Source organism: Nannobrachium achirus (assembly GCF_963921795.1).
Source record: "Nannobrachium achirus genome assembly, chromosome: 14".
Lineage (NCBI taxonomy): Eukaryota > Metazoa > Chordata > Actinopteri > Myctophiformes > Myctophidae > Nannobrachium > Nannobrachium achirus.
In genome coordinates, this window is record NC_137821.1 from 50,030,386 (window position 1) to 50,046,957 (window position 16,572).

General features: G+C 42.4%; 1 protein-coding gene across 1 annotated transcript in view; it reads left to right on the forward strand.

Annotated features, from left to right (window-relative positions):
• Positions 1-9,269: 9,269 nt before the first annotated feature.
• Positions 9,270-16,572, forward strand: part of LOC308298111 (trafficking protein particle complex subunit 14-like) — a gene marked incomplete at both ends in the record, with an annotated part of 107,333 nt that continues 100,030 nt past the window's right edge. The window contains 2 exons of the mRNA XM_080741668.1: positions 9,270-9,483; positions 10,275-10,585. Of these exons, the coding sequence (XP_080597794.1) occupies positions 9,270-9,483; positions 10,275-10,585 (525 nt within the window). The remainder of the gene's footprint in view (positions 9,484-10,274; positions 10,586-16,572) is intronic.

Sequence of the window (16,572 nt, forward strand, 5' to 3'; positions counted from 1 at the left end):
GTTTTATACAAATGTGTCAATGATCACATTTTCACCTACAGAAAAGACTCATTTACGACCAGGATTGTTTATCGACTTGGGTAACTTTTCTTTTTGTTGTTAGGGTTAACCCTAACCCTTTTATTAAATGACATACTTCTGTTGCTATTATATCACTGGTTCTGAAACTCTTTTTCATGTCGACGATCCCCAAAACTGTTATTGGACGCATGACCCCCCATCTCAAAAATGTAAAATGAAGGTTGCTTCAAAAATAGCAAATCTACAAGCTTGTAGATCTACAAGCTGAACAAATGAATGATTGAATAATAGAATTTTCGTGTCTGGGTGCCTTTAACAGCCCATCCCTTCCGGGATTATTCAGACACAATTTAAAGAACAGTTTTAGGGGTACATAGATAGTTTAATAGTCTAATTTTCCAAGAGAGAGGGAGAGAAAGAGCTTGTAGATCAGCTATGTTTCCTAATAGCCAAAGTATAAGATGACAGGACTGAATGCGTTCCAGGAGGCTGTCGTTTTGATTCTCAGGCTCCCTCCACTCACTCCTCCGCTGTGAGCCGGTTATTAATCATTTCTGCAGTGGGAGAGCCGGCCGGCATCGATTTTCCTCCCCACTGCATAATTTATTTAGTTTTGAGTCATTTCTTTTTTAAATGTCAGCGGTGTAGCCTGACAAAAGCCTCCATAAGACAATTCAGGTTCCATTTTTAATAAGGTCAGTTTCTTCAGCTGGGCGTGTGACATTTAATATCCTGCGTGCGTGCACGTGTGCGTGCGCACACGTACGTGAGGTGTGTGCGTGTTTGTTTTTTGTTCAGTCTGGGAGTGCGGCCAGGCCCGTTTAGACAAGACTGATGAAGAATTCTGCAGCAGCTCCATTTATTTACTTTAATGAACAACTTAAACCCTATATGCTTTATTGACGGGGCGGGGGTCCCCCAAGGGGTGTCTATAGCAGTGGTTCTCAACCTGTGGGTCGGGACCCCCAGGGGCGGTCCCCAAATTATTTTGGGGGGGTCCCCAGTCGCGCCGCGACGCGTTGTGAGCTTGTAGATCGGCTATTTTCAGCACCTGAGAGCAACCAAACATAAAATCACTCTCTTCTCCACTAGTCCCTCCCTAAGGTTTTAGTCTAGTTTTTATTTTGTTGACGAAATTGTCAATATATTTAGTCTTAGTTTTAGCCATCACAGCTTAGTTTTTATTTAGTTTTCATCAGTGAAAAAAACCCAGTCGACAAACATTTTTTGTCATAGTTTTAGTCGACGAAATCAACACTGCTGTATACCCGCGTGACAGAGTAGAACATAGCACTGCTTTACAACACTGCTTTTTGCCCACTCACACCAGCGCTTCTCAAACTTTTTGTTTTAATTTCAAGGACTCTCGCGTTCTAAGCAGATCTCTTCTCGTTGTGGATCTTTTGTCTGAACTATTATGGCGTAAAAGAAAAGATTTCGGGTTGGTTTGGTGAGGGTGGTGGGGGGGTGACTTTGATTGATTGAAGACTTTATTAGAAGTTTGCATAGGAAAAGGTACAGTTTCATGACGGTACAGTTCACTGGTACAAGGTCTACTAAAAGGAGATCCATGAAAAGACTAAGCTTATTTCCACTGGAAACCATTGAAGTATCTCATATAACATTGAATGACAGACAAATAGAACACAGTACTATGCAGTAGATATGTAAAGAAAAACAAAATAGAAGACAGTAAGTCAAAACAAACAGTACAAAGAAGGGGCAGGGGAGGGTAGGGTTGGGCTAGATTCTTTTTTACCAGTTGCGAACGGCTGCTGCCTGTAAGTGGTTTTTCAGGGCAATTTTAAAGGATGCTAGTGATCCACACTCCTTTGTGGCCTTCGGTAAGGCTTTCCACATTTTGGTGGTATAGCAGAAAAAAGAGTTTGACCCTTTATTGGTTTTGACTCTGGGTTGAAAGTGATCTGTGGCGCTGCCTCTGGTGTTGTAATTATGGACATCCTTAATGTTTATAAAGTATTTTGACAGGTACTTGGGTATCATAGTGGTGTAGTGTATCTTGTACACCAGGCCCATTGCAAGTTGCTGTACTCTGTCAACTACTCTGAGCCACCCCACTCTTAACTGGTGAGTAGCGGTGAGGTGAGTCTGATAGGGAAGTCTAAGCAGGACCCTAATTAGTTTATTTTGGGCTGTTTGTAGTTTAGTTTTCAGGGCTTGTGGGGCGTCACAATACCATACGTGGACTCCGTAGTCAAAGAGGGGCTGGATTATTGCACCAGCTATGGTCTTCAGTGTGTTGGAATTGACCATCGGGGCGATCCTCTGTAGGAAACGAGTTCGTTGGTTGATTTTATTTATTACTTTAGAAGTCATCTTTTCACTGGAAAGATTAGCTTCAAGGATACATCCTAAGTAAGAGATTTCGTTTTTTCGTGTTATGACCTTGTCACCCACTTTGATTGTGAAGTTATCAACTTTTTTGAGGTTATGATTTGATCCAAAGAGGATGGACTCTGTTTTACCCAGGTGAATTGATAATTTGTTGTCGTTAAGCCATGTGCAGATCTTACTTAGTTCAGAGTTAAGTGTCTTCTCAACCTGCAAGTGGTCCTTGCCCGAGACTAGGAGAGCCGAGTCATCCGCGAACAGGAACAGGTTGCAGTCACAAGCAGATGCCATGTCGTTCACGTATATTAGGAACAACAGAGGTCCCAGTATGCTACCTTGAGGAACACCACAGTTTACCGGGAGGGGGGGGGACAGGGTACCGTTAATCTCCACCACCTGTTCCCTCCCCACCAGGTAAGACTGCATCCACCTCACTGCTGCGCTGTCAAGACCGATGGCTTTTAGTTTCTCAATCAGAATAGAATGATTTACGGTGTCAAATGCCTTCTGGAGGTCCATCATGACCATGCCGCTATATTTGCCGTCATCCGCTTCGCGTTTGATTTGGTCAGTCAAATAGAGAAGGCATGTGTCAGTGGAATGAGATTTTCTGAATCCAGATTGACAATGGTGAATGTTTAAAAAAAAGAGTTAGGGTCAAAGATATTCAAAGACTTGCAAACATTTTCACAATTTTTCAAAAATAGCAGATTTACAAGCTTGTATATCTGCTTGTATCTGCTTGTATTTCTGCTATTTTTCAACAGTTAAAGCATAAAATAACGGTTAAAGTGGTTAAAATCTAATGCGACGCGGGTGCGTTCCCGTTCTTAAAAGGCTTAAAAGCCACAATCCGCACCTTTTATGTGTTACCTGGGAGGGGAGGGGGGGGGGGGGGGGATTCAAACAGAATGTCTACCCACTCCGTCCGAGAGCCCATCTCTGTGCTTGTCCAAGGGAGATATGAACGCTTATGCTTGTCGACATCAGGGTCTTTTAAATGTCAATAGGGAGACCACCTCCAACCACTTGTATTGTATTAACATGCTCTACCATTAGAGATTGGTTAAATATACATGTTTTGTTCATTAACACAAGTTTCCGATGGCAGTACTAGTATAGTCTGTGTTTCTAGATGTATGTCTTCTCCGCCACTTTGTGAATTACAGGTGGATGAAAAAAATAAAACACGTCCATTTCAAACTATCGGTTATTTTCTATGCCTTAGGATGCAGTCACGTTTCGGACCAGGGCTTTAAAACAACTTTTTTTTGTTTGTTTTATTTCTTTGTTTTGATCTGTATTTATTGTTGCGATCCACATTTGTACATATTGTATTTATTACTGTAGGTATAGTTATGGATGATCTCATTTGGAGATCAGTGGGTTTTGAATGCGGGGGGGGGGGGGGGGGGGGGGCTGGTTTTGTGGGGGGTGGGATGTACTGGTACGACTGGAATGCACTGTGCATTTGTTTTTGGTCAAGAAAGACTCATGTTTTCCACACACAACGTGAAATCCTGAGGCATCATTTATCTCAGAGTGAAACATTTCTAAGACATTTCTACACCACACCACACCGCACCACATACAAATATCTTCATTGTCCATAACACAAAAGTACTCCTATCGGTAAGTTGTGGTGTTGGGCCTTGTCAGTGGAAAATGGGCTTAATTAAGAGTCCGTTCAGAGTATAATGAACACTCGGAATTGTACTACATTCACACATCTTCATATCTGAAATCCATTTGAAGTTATTGACCTTGGGAAATGCAAATGAAAAAAAATTGCATTATAACCCTGGACAATGGTGACCCTTTCTAGTCCACATGCTGTTTTGGTATTTGTGCATGAAAAGAAAAGGTTACCGTTAAAGAAAACAGATTACACTCCTGAACATATCTGCCTGGCAGAAATCTCCCTATTTAAACTTTTTTTTTTTTGGTTTGTTTTAGTTTTTTGTTGCAGATTTAATGTATTTGTGTATGATGTAATGCCCTGCATCGTAGTACAACTACACCATTGGATCCACAAATATACACTCAATTCATTTGGAATACAGGTTATTTTTTTATTTATTTTATTTTTTCCATTTCGTAAAAAGTAATGCTTTTTTCCACCCAACGGTATTGGAATTCACTAATGACACACACACACAGTCACACACACTCCCTGCTACGTGATATTGAAAACACAACAGCTGCGCTTAATGTCCATGCACATTTTACTGTTCGGTTGTATCTTTGATTTTATGCGTTTTATTTTTTTTCTATTATTTTGTCAAAAAGCAAAACACTTGATTGACTCTGGTACTGTGACAGTATTGTTTGTGACTATGAATTTCACATTTTCTTTTGACATGTGGGGTCTACAGCATAACGTGTACGAATGATACATTATTGAAAATAAATAAAAAAGGTTTGTCATGTGTACATTGTTGAGACTTCTTTCATTCTCAGTTTATTTCCATCAAATGTAACCATTTTAAGACCTATACCATCCCTATGTTTGGGCATGTCATCAGTGTAAGTGAAATTGGTGAAAACTGGTTAAAAATAGCCGATCTACAGGCAAAGTGTGAGCTTGTAGATTTGGTATTTTGAGTATTTGTCACTTGAAGCAGTAGATGGGGCTTAGGTGTTTATTTTATCAGGCTTCCTCCGAAGTGGAAAGTCTGGTGACGCGAGGTTAGCTGAAGACCAGACTCATCGAGAGACTTTGCACTCTGTCTTGCAGTGTCTTTTTTGCACCTTTTCTTGCAAAAAATAAAAAATAGCAGATCTACAAGATCACAACACATCGCATGGAAATTCACAGTGAGCTTGTAGATTGTTTTAATTCTTTTTTTTTAAATATTTTATAAATCTGGCTTGTACATCTGGGGCGTGATGAGTCCCCATCCTTCTTATGTTATTGTGTTTTCTTAAAAAAAGAAAAAGAAAATCCTACACTGTCTAATGATAAACATAAAATAGGCTAATTATTATGGCAGTGGTACAGTATGTATTTACATTCTGAGGATGTTCCTGTGAAACAGTAGCTTTCTGCAGATAATAGTAATAGGGTCTCCATCTGACTGAAATTGAGACATTGAGATTTCAGAAGGCATTTTATTTATTAGTGTGGTTGCTATAGGCCAGCGGTTCTCAAAGTGGATTCCAGGGACTCTGTGGGTTCCTTTTAAGGGGGTCTAAATTGACCCATACTAGTCTGTAACTCTGACAGTGTACAAATGGAACCAAATGGACCTGTTTTGACATTTGAAAGTTTGAGAAACACTTCTATAGGCAACACACTATTGCTCTCCGTCCGAGCATTTTTCGCCAGCAAAGTGAACCTGCATTTTGTAAACGTTAGCACAAACGTAAAAGTGAAGCTTCTGGGAATGCTTCACACACTGTTGTCACTGTTGTCATCAGTGTTGGGGAAGTTAAAGTTACATGTAACTGAGTTACATAACTAAGTTACATTTTGCTGTAACTTGCTGGTAACTGAGTTACATTCATATTTCTGTAACTCGTCAAGGACCTGAGATACTATTTCGGTCATTTTTGGCTCAAGTTACAAGTTACAAGAAGTTACAAGCGAAGTTATAATTTTACATTTAAGTTTTGTTAAGATTGACGATCAAATCTTCTTTTTTTAACTTTATTTTTTTATTTGTATTACTTTATTCACTGGCATGTGACTTTTTTTGTATATTATATATTTTTTTCCCATGTACACACAAAAAAAAAAGAAAAAAAAACACTGGAAAAAAAAGTTACTCAAGTTACTCAAGTTACTTTTTCTATGTGACTTGAAACTTTTTAAGTTACATTTCTCCAGGGGTATAACTTGATCAAGTTACTGCCATGGTGAGTTACTTGCAACTGTACAAGTTACACTTTCAAAGTAACTTCCCCAACACTGGTTGTTGTTTCACATGACGAAATGGTAAGACGGGATTCAGTTCCCAATGGATTCCTCGTGACGCTCGCCAGTGCAACCACACTTGCAATTTCCCAGAATTTCAGCTTACTAGTTTTCTTTTGCATTTAAAAAGAATTAGGCCTACAATGCTGGGATTAGTGCACTAGATAGAACAACATAGAAAGGGGAAATGGCCAAGCAGAGAAAAATAAACATATAAGTAAGACTCCCTAATCGGGAGATAAGCGACCGTAGGTCACTTATCTCCACAAATAGGGCAAAAGTTTGTTTTGCCAAAATCTTCCTGATCCATGTTGATGACATGAGTGTAGACATACTGTGTAGTGATTTTCGTGATTTTAGGGCAAAATCTGTAGGAGCAGTGTCCAAAAATGTGTTTTTAAAAATCGGCCTGGAGGTGGCGCTATATGGGAGAGATTCATGTTGATGGGATGAGTGTAGACATACTGTGTACCGATTTGCGTGATTTTAGGGCAAAAATTGTAGGAGCAGTGTCCAAAAATGTGTTTTGCAAGAATCGGCCTCATGGTGGCGCTAGAAGAGGGCCATGTGAGAAATGAGGGGTGGGGTCTCCGCGCCGCCAAGGCGGACGAATAGGTACCGGCCCCGGCTGTCCCGGTCGCTCCTAGCCGGAGTTACGGCATTTTATGTGAGCTGCAGTGTAGGGGGTCCTCCACTGGGGGCGCCACCACTTTTGCATCCGTTCTGGAGCACCAGGAGTCGGTGGTCCCCGGGAATTCCCCGTGAGCAGCCCCGTTGGGGTGGTCATTTGGTCAGTTTAGCACATTTGGTCATTTTTTACATCTGGGGGTCCCCCAGGGACCTGGGGGTCCCTGGAGCTCCGGGGGTCCTTGGAGGTTGTAGTTTGGCAGGTAAGGAGTGTGTGTGCAAAATTTGGCATGGATCGGGGCGGGGGAACGGTTGCGGAGATATGAGCAGGGCAAGAGTGTGACGTGTGACTGACGGACTGACTGACTGACTCACTCACGGACAGCCTGTGGAGGTTTTGGTAGTAAATGCGACCTACGGTCGCAATAATATACTGTATAGGTTATTGTGGGCCAGCAATTTTCGGAATACGACATGGCTCATCACGGCTCATGGCTCATCATGATAGGCTAATTAATCACTTGACTAGAGAATAGAGATATGTGTACTGATGAAAGGACGAAATTTGTAGGGAAAGGGTGGACACCATGAGGCATGATGGCATTTGTTCCAAACATTTGGGGCCAGGCCTGGAATTTTTTAATTTTAGGGGCAAAGACACCTTTGGTGTTGTCCATTTTTTTAGGGCACAAAGGCCAAATGCCAGGGCAGGAAGGCCATAAAATAAAACAATATTTTAGTCCATTGAAAGAAATAGTTGAATTTAAGGGTTACGGATGATAACCCATATAATCTGCAGTAAAATAGATAAATGATGGTATTTACATCACAATCTGATCCATGCTCAACCCTGCACCAATCAAAGTCACTGGATTGGTTTAAAGGTGGGGACTTGATCTAAAAAAAAAAAAAGACGAAAGAGACACCGGTGTCTACTGTCTACATATTGACCAGAAAGAGACACCACACCGGTGTCTACTGTCTACATATTGACCAGAACGAGACAGAGGAGAAAGTGGTACAGTCAGCTGGGGCATTAAGGCCACTGTGGCGTCAATAACGCAGAGACAATAACGTCTATCCATATCATAGTTGAATCAACTGATATATTGGGACAAGGCGCATGCCTAAAAACGGACCCCAAAAGACTGTGAAAATCACTAAACCATCGTTTTGAGGGGCCATTTCTTGCCCAAGGAATGTTTTTCGTGCAAAACAAATGCTTGCAATGGATTCAGAATAATTAAAAACCCTTAGTTTGACCCCTCACATCCCACTTAAAGCAGATTTTGGGAGTAATTTTTTCCTTTATAGTGTAGTGTAGGCTATAGTGAAGTGAAGGTAGGTAGGTCGTTTTCAAAACTTTCCTCTGATGGGATTCCTTGGGACTTTTTTTCCCTCACTAAGGACATATTGAGGATCCAAAATCAGTTGAGTTTGCTACTATTGCAATTTGTTATAGGTTTAGCCTAATTTTGGCCTAAAATTACTGGACTAGTAGTCCTGGTTTCCGCTCTCCCCCTGCCGCACCAGGTGAATTGGGGAACACCTGGCTGGCTAGGGGGAGGTAGTATAGAAACCAGGAATACTGCATGTTTTTGTGAGGGCATCTACCCTAGGAGACACAAGGAGAACATGGAAACTCCACACAGAAAGGCCCTATAGCCAACCCCACCTAGGGTGTGGGTGTGGGTGCTGATGATAAGGAGGGAGGAACATGCCCCCAGCGCCCACAGCGTCCCCCGGCGGGAATTGAACCCAGGACCTTCTAGCTGTGAGGCGAAGCGCTAACCACTGCGCCACCGTAAGGTGTTTAAGCCAGGTGTTTTTAATTTTACATTGTAGTTATAGAGGACAATTATAATGTATTAAGGCATATTTGTCGTATTAGTCAGGGGTCCTTTTAAGATTTGGGGATTTGGGTTTTTCCTCAATGAGGTGAAAGAGCTCACAGCTCGATTTATTTGGACTGGTTTTAAATGGGACGCTCCATCCAGCTCTCTGCGCTCCCTTGCTCTCCCCTGCTGATCGCAATAGACAGCCTCCCAGCAGAGCAGACAGCGGTTGGAGGAGGCAGCCTCACATCCACAGCACACACACAACAACACACAGAGAGTGATGGAGGTCGTCCATTCAACCAACATTATCCTTCTCGGACGCCTAAACTGCACCTCCGATCGTCTCTTTGGACGACCTATCAAGGGATAACATCCGATCGTCCCCTGGACCTTTAAAACCGCAGGTTCTTATCATCTTGTGTGTTTATCTCACACAGTGCAGAGTGCAGGCGGCGATCGGGGCGCTAGCACCGGGCTAACATTTTGTAGCTGTTATTGTTGTTGTTATTATTATTATGGTGGTGATGATGGAGTCTCAGTGCGAGTACTTCATGTATTTCCCCGCGGTGCCCGTGTCGGAGCGGCTGCTCCAGGGCGACCCGGCCGGCTACAGGGCGCTGCCCCGCCGGAGCCACCTCTACCTGGGCGAGACCGTGCAGTTCCTGCTCGTGCTGCGCTCCAGGGACGCCGGAGGAGGAGGAGGAGAAGCGGCGGCCGGTGACAGCAGCGGTAGGTGGTCTACTAGGGCTGACAACAGCCCTTGGAACAAGGCTATCATTCATGCATGTATTTTTGATCGAGTTTGACTTTTGCTTTCGTATCACGAAAGTAAAAGTCAAACTCTATTAAAACAAATTGGAAGGACTCCCCTTAACTCTGACAGTGTACAAATGGAACCAAATTAACCTGTCAGGGTTCCATTTGTACACTGTCAGAGTTACAGCCTTTTAGGGGGGTCAATTTAGAGTCAGACCCCCCTAAAGGAACCCACAGAGTCCCTGGAATCCACTTTGAGAACCACTGGTCTACTAGGGCTGACAACAGCCTTGGAACAAGGCTATCATGCATGCATTCAAACTCGATTAAAAAAATGAATACATCTGTGGTCTATGACAGTGGTTCTCAAACTTTGAAATGTGAAGGTCGCCCCTTAACTTTGACAGCGTACAAACTGGAACCATTTTGTACTGTGAAAGACTTGTATTTAGACTCCCCTAAAGGAACCCACGGAGTCCCTGGAATTTACTTTGAGAACCACTGGTCTACTAGGGCTACATTTGGATGTATTTTTGATCGAGTTTGACTCTCACGAAAGTACAAGTCAGTTAAAAAAAAATAATACATCTATGATCTATGACAGTGGTTCTCAAAAGTAGTGAAAATAGCCGACCTCCAAGCTCACAACGCACCACGCTGCGACGCGTTGTGAGCTTGGAGGTCTGCTATATTCAATATTTTTTCAAAAAGGCCCTTTTAGATATTTCGTCCCCTCTAACATTCTCTGCATGTCCCAGGCGTAGGTGGTGGTGGTCCCTCTCCGGCGGCGGCCAACTGGAAGCAGCTGGTGGGCTCCCTGTGCGCCGTGGCCAGCGTCTGCCCGGCGGACAGCCGAGCAGGAGGAGGGGGACAGCAGCAGCGCTGCGACTTCCAGAGCAGCTTCAGCGACGACGGAGGAGGAGGAGGGGGAGAAGAAGACCCCGAAGAGAGCGACTTCGAAGCGTCCGACGACGTCCCCGCGCCGGGGAGACGCCGTCGCGGGGAGAGGAGCCCCCGAGCCTTCCGGCGCTGCAGGCCCCTACTCATACACAACAGCTCGGCGGGCGACGGGAGACAGCACCGCAAGACTCCGCTGCAGGTAATACTATTGGGAGATATAATACGATTTTCAAGACCAGTGGTTTATTACTTGCGCCAGCAGAGCGAGCAAGTACTGCGTTCGGCTGCGTATGTACGTATGTCGGTGTCTGTTTTTGTTTAAGCCCGTAGCCCAATCAGGGACCAGCATTTCTGGCAACGTCATCATTAACAGCCAATGAGGGACCAGCATTCCTGGTGATGCCAGTAGTGATGTCACTGGCATTGCCAGTGGTGATGCCATACATGGCCTACTTGTGCACAAGGTGCACGTTGGCACCTCAGCAGAGTACAGTTCGAGTTTATTTTTATTTCAAAGGGCCCCAGTCACCCCACAGTTTAGAATTCACTAATGGCCTAATTGTTGGACCCCCATAACTCTGGGAGTGTACCTCTTGAACCAAATGGACCCATTTGTACGGAGTTACAGACCTGTAATTGGTTCCTATTAATAATCGATAGCTCTTAGATTCTATTTTTGAGCAGTGATTCTCCTGTAAGGAGCTAAGCTCCAACATCTGGCTTTGTCCGGGCTCTGATTGATTGCCTACATCTTGGCGCAAAGCGCTCAAAGTTTGCTGTACGCCCAGGGTCACATTGGCCATGCTTCGCGGGACGCTTAATGAAATGAACTCATGAATAGCACCGCTCACTTCACACTAGGTGTGATTCTTTTCTTAAAAAAAAAAAAAAAAAAAATGGAATCTTGGTAGCCCATACATTCAAACAGAAAAGTCCTATGTGATTGTACTGCTGCAATGCTGGTGAGTTTAACGTTGTTTAATACAATCAGATAGGACTGTTTGGATGTATGGGCTGTCAATGGTTGGTATTGCAACTATTCCAGATATTAAAAAAGGAAGAGTTGCTTGGGGCTATTTCCTAACTATCAATCATTTAGCAGGGGTGCCTGTCAAGGACCCCTGGGGGGTCCCAGCACCCCACTTTGAGGACCACTAACCAGTAAACTTGGCTGACCGGGGTCCCCCAGGGCTCTACACTTAAGTCGTCTCCATTCCCCCCTCTTTACACCAAATCTCTTTGCCGATCTACAAGCTCTGAACGCGTTTCGTTGTGACACGTTGTGATCTTGTACAGATCTCTTTTTTGGCACACACACACACACACACACACACACACACACACACACACACACACACACACACACACACACACACACACACACACACACACACAGATCAGGGGTTCTCAACCTGTGGGTCGGGACACCCAACATTATTTTGCCGGGGTCTCCAGATGATTAACTGTTTTCTCACTCAACAGTAAACAAACCAACATAGAGTTTAAGTGTATAGATGATATCTGCACGTTTCTAAAGTGACAATTTAAGGACTTTTTAACACCTCTAAAATGACAAATTAAACATTGGCCAAATTGTCAAATATTAGAGGCAGAAATTGTGAAAATAACTTCGAGGCGTTGTGAGCATGTAGATCTGCTATTTTCACAATAGAACCGTGTTATACAAAATGTTATGCCTTTCTTAGCGCCATTTAAAATATGATAACATATGATTAATGATTATTTTGGGGGTCACGGCCTGAAAAGTTTGAGAACCTGGGAGAAAAAAAGAAAAGAAAAAACTTTGTAAGGCCTAGGTTGGTACATTATGGTACAGTACATTATGGTACAGTATGTGGCGTTGCCGTGTGGACTTTATACATTACATATCATCATCACTATCACTATCAGTAAGCACCAGTGCGTGCCCTCACATTTCCTGTGTCGATAAGAAGCGAGAACTACCGCTCACAACAAGACGCTAACCAACCAGCCAACCACATTTTCTCACACTTCCTCTGGCCCGTGACATTTGTAAACTAGCAGTCTCATAGACAGTAGCAGCTCTGTTCTGCAGATGCAAAAAAACAAACTAATAGCTGTAGCGCGCCTGCCCAGGGGTGTCACACCAGATTCTGGGCCCTGGGTACAAGGATTCACTGCGGGCCCACTATGGGAATGCATTATTTTGTGCTTTAACTATTGAAAAATAGCAGATATACAAGCTCCCAGCCGCGCTGCAAGCTTGTAGATCTGCTATTTATTTATTTTTAATCGTGAACATTTGTGCAAGTCTTTGAATATTTCAAATCCTTCTAAGGTTTTCTTTTGAAAAACCTATGTTTCTATGTCAGTGGTGCTTGAACCTTTTCATGTGTAGGACCCCCAAAATGATATGTATCGGACCCCCATCTCAAAATATTTCGTTCCAGGGACCCCCCAGAAGCAACATTTGAGTTACAAAATATTGCTTAAAAATACATATATTCAAAGATTTGCAAAACATTTTCACGACTTTTCAAAAATAGCAGATCTACAAGCTCGCAGCGCGGCACTCGGTGCCTCGCTGTGAGCTTGTATATCTGCTATTTTTTTCAATAGCTAAATAATGAAGGCCCCTCCACCTTGGGCCCTAGTAACTCAGTCCTACTTCCTCCCCCTCTTGTGACGCCCCTGACGCCTTCACACTATAGCGTTTCCTGCTTTGTGATACGACGCGGCGCCCTGCCTGCTAACAGGACTTTGCACACACACAGTGTTTTGTCTAAACTTGAAGCACCTGAGTGAGTGAGGGAGTGAGTCCTCGCTTGCAGGTGTTGTGCAAGTATGGCTTCGACTTGCACCTGCTTGCCAAATCACTAGGGGGGGGAAATAGTTAACCCTCGACTCGACACGTCCCTTTTCGCTCTCGTCTGGCAGGTAGCCCTGTCACAATAGAAGGTATGCGCGTGACATCACTGTTGCTGGGAGTTATGTGGGAACACACCTACTGAGTGGCAAAAAACTAATTTCTGCCATTAACAGCCCATACATCCAAACAGAAAAGTCCTATCTGATTGTATTAAACAAAGTTAACTCACCAACATTGTGGCTGTACTGAAAGCTTGAGAGTTTTTGTTTCATAAAAATCCACCATAGGCATGTTATGAGCTACTTTCTGTCAAGACATTCTGTGCAGGTTTTACTTTTTCCAAGTGTCAGAGTTTGGAAGCACTCGTTTTCTACAACACAACATCCTGCTGCCTCCTGCATTATGTGCAATTTAGAAACAGGTGGTATGCAGGGCCGTTGAGTGATTTGCAACTAGCACTTCCAAATTCCAATGCTCCATGCTCAATGCTCAATGTTTTGCCACTCAGTTTAGATTAGGGGGGCGGGTCCCAGTGGACGTGCATACCCTCTATAATTAGATATTTGCCTGTTTGCAATAATTTGACATGATCACAGTTGTTTTGCCATAATTGTCATAATCTTTTCCATGTTGAAACATTTTCATATATTTTCAAGAATAGTGGAACGTGTCACATCAGAGCCTACAAGTCAAACAGAAATGTAATTGTCAACATGAAAAATCGTGAAAATTAGAATTTTGACCCGATTCTATAAGTGTCTTGTTTTGAATCCTTCCAAGATTTTTTGAAAAACCCATGTTTCTATGTCAGCAATCTGGCAAGCCATCGTCAAAGAAAAGATCCTTTTCACTTAACTGGAGCTGCAGTTAGTCTGTTCTTGAGAGACTACTATGTCAGTGGTTCTCAAAACTTTTCATGTGAAGGACCGCCAAAATGATATGTATTTGGCCACAGACTCCCATCTAAAAATATTTAGTTCCAGGCAGGGACCCCCCAGAAGCAAAATTTTAGTTACAAACATTCGCTTTGAAAATACATATATTCAAAGATTTGCACACATTTTCACAACTTTTTCAAAAATAGCAGATCTACAAGCTTTTTTTTTCACTGGTTAAAGCATTCAATAATTCTAGGCCTAAATGGGTTAATTGCAATTATTTGTGTGACAATTAATTGTCATGTAAAATATGATTGTGACAGCCCGGGGGTGTTCGGGTGGCCGCAGAGAGGTTGTGGTTCGAAGCCACCGCGGTTCAGCCGTCTTTATCGAGTGTCTATACACAAATAGACACAATAGAGTAGTGAAGTGTGACGTAATTTACATATCCTACCTGGTTTTCTTCCCCCATTCTGAATTCCCATAGACCTTTTTCATATCGCGTCATATAAGAACAGTGTTCCAATTATAAACAAATGATCTCAGCGGTTTGACTCAAATGGATATGAAGAATCAACTGATGGTGAGAAAACGCTAATGTTACTGTTGCCGAATTAGTTACATTTTCGCTAGAAACGAGCTTTATCAAATATGAGTTACTGACTATCATAAACCACACAGAGCCACCTCGCCGACAATATCGCAAAGACTGTTTGTTTATTTTTGGACCACAGTGCTTATATGAGACGATTTTAAGATGACTCAATGTTATTCTCCATAGAGAATTACTTCATTGGAACCGGGGGATGAGCGAGTCACGTCATGACTTCGTTACTCTATTGGCATAACGACTAAATTGTGGAGAAAAGGGGGTTGAAAAAAAAAGCACAATAGAAGGTTTAAGTCAGGCATTACAGACGTGCCTGTGAGGCAGTTTACAGTAGGGCTGTGCTGGAACAAAATCGATAAGGCAATACATTGTATCGTCAATTTGTCATCCTTGCCAATCGATACAGCGGCTACTGTAGCAGCAAATGCGGTGTGTGACGCAGTTTTCAAAAATAAACAATATGATATTATCCCATAATGGTACCACGTGACACACAGCTCATGACTGAGACTCAGACATGAGCTTGTTGCAACACCGTTGTTTGCAGCAAAAGACAAATAGATATGCAAGAGAGAAGAGAACACAGAAGATGATATCCTACATATCTCTGCTGTCGGGCCGAAACCTCCTAACTCCAAAATTTCCATTTTCTGGAAAATAATGGAGTTAGGAGGTTTTGACCGAAGGGCTTTTTTACTACTTTTCATTGGTTCAATATTATTTTAACCAACACACAGACGTAAAGGGTGTTCAATAGCACATATTTATGAAAAAAAAGAGAGGACCAATCGGGTGGAGTTTGCTGGTTTGGCAGAAAGTGTGGAGTTAGGAGGTTTTGTCCCAAGCACTTTTTACTACTTTCCATCGGTTCAATATTATTTTAACCAACACTCAGATATAAAGAGTGTTCAATAGCCCTGATTTATGCCAAAAAAGCAAAAACCTCAAAAATGGAGTTAGGAGGTTCCGGCCCGACAGCAGAGATATCATTTTAGAGAGTCATGCTCTCACGCTCTGTCACTCTCTCATTTCCACATTTATCTATTCAGTGGCTTCAGCAACTGATCTCAACATTCACATGGCGTTGACCATTGGCATTATTCAACTATGGTCTGTTGAAAAAAACAAAAAAAAATGTCTTTGGACGATCAACACAATCTAGGACTCCTGAAGGATCATGAGAAATTGAGTCCCTGCTTTACTGCAATTTACAATTTAGGCATTTGGCAGACACTTTTAATCCAAAGCGACTTACACTAAGCAGGTAATACATTAACTCATTCTGTGCCAAATGCCCAAATGGCTCCAAGGTAGCTGTGCCCTGATTTTGTATGTTTTTCTTTGCTATGCTATGAAAAAAAATGTTTTTTTTTTTTTATAATTTTTCTGAAACAGACACAGTTGTTGTGATTCAGTGGCAAAAATAATTTTGTCAATCAGACAAATGGTTCCAGAGATAGAGCTGTTTGAATGAAAAAAAGTGTCCATCCACTAGAATGGACACACATTTTCTCAATCAGCTAAACGAGGGAGCCAACACACAAACAGAGAAAAGCATCTCTCTGATCTCAGGTCATTTTGACATCTTTAAAAAAAAAAGAAAAAAAAAAAAAGAAAAAATCTATACAAAAAACTCAAAAGACGTCAAAGACGTCATTAGCACTGAACGCTTAAAAAAAAAAAACGTCAAGAGACGTCATTGGCACAGAATGAGTTTATAATAAGCAAGATAATATGTCAGTACATCAACAACAATACAACAACAATAACATAGGTAGATCACGCACCTAATCAGTAAAATGAAAAACTTCTAAAACCTAAAA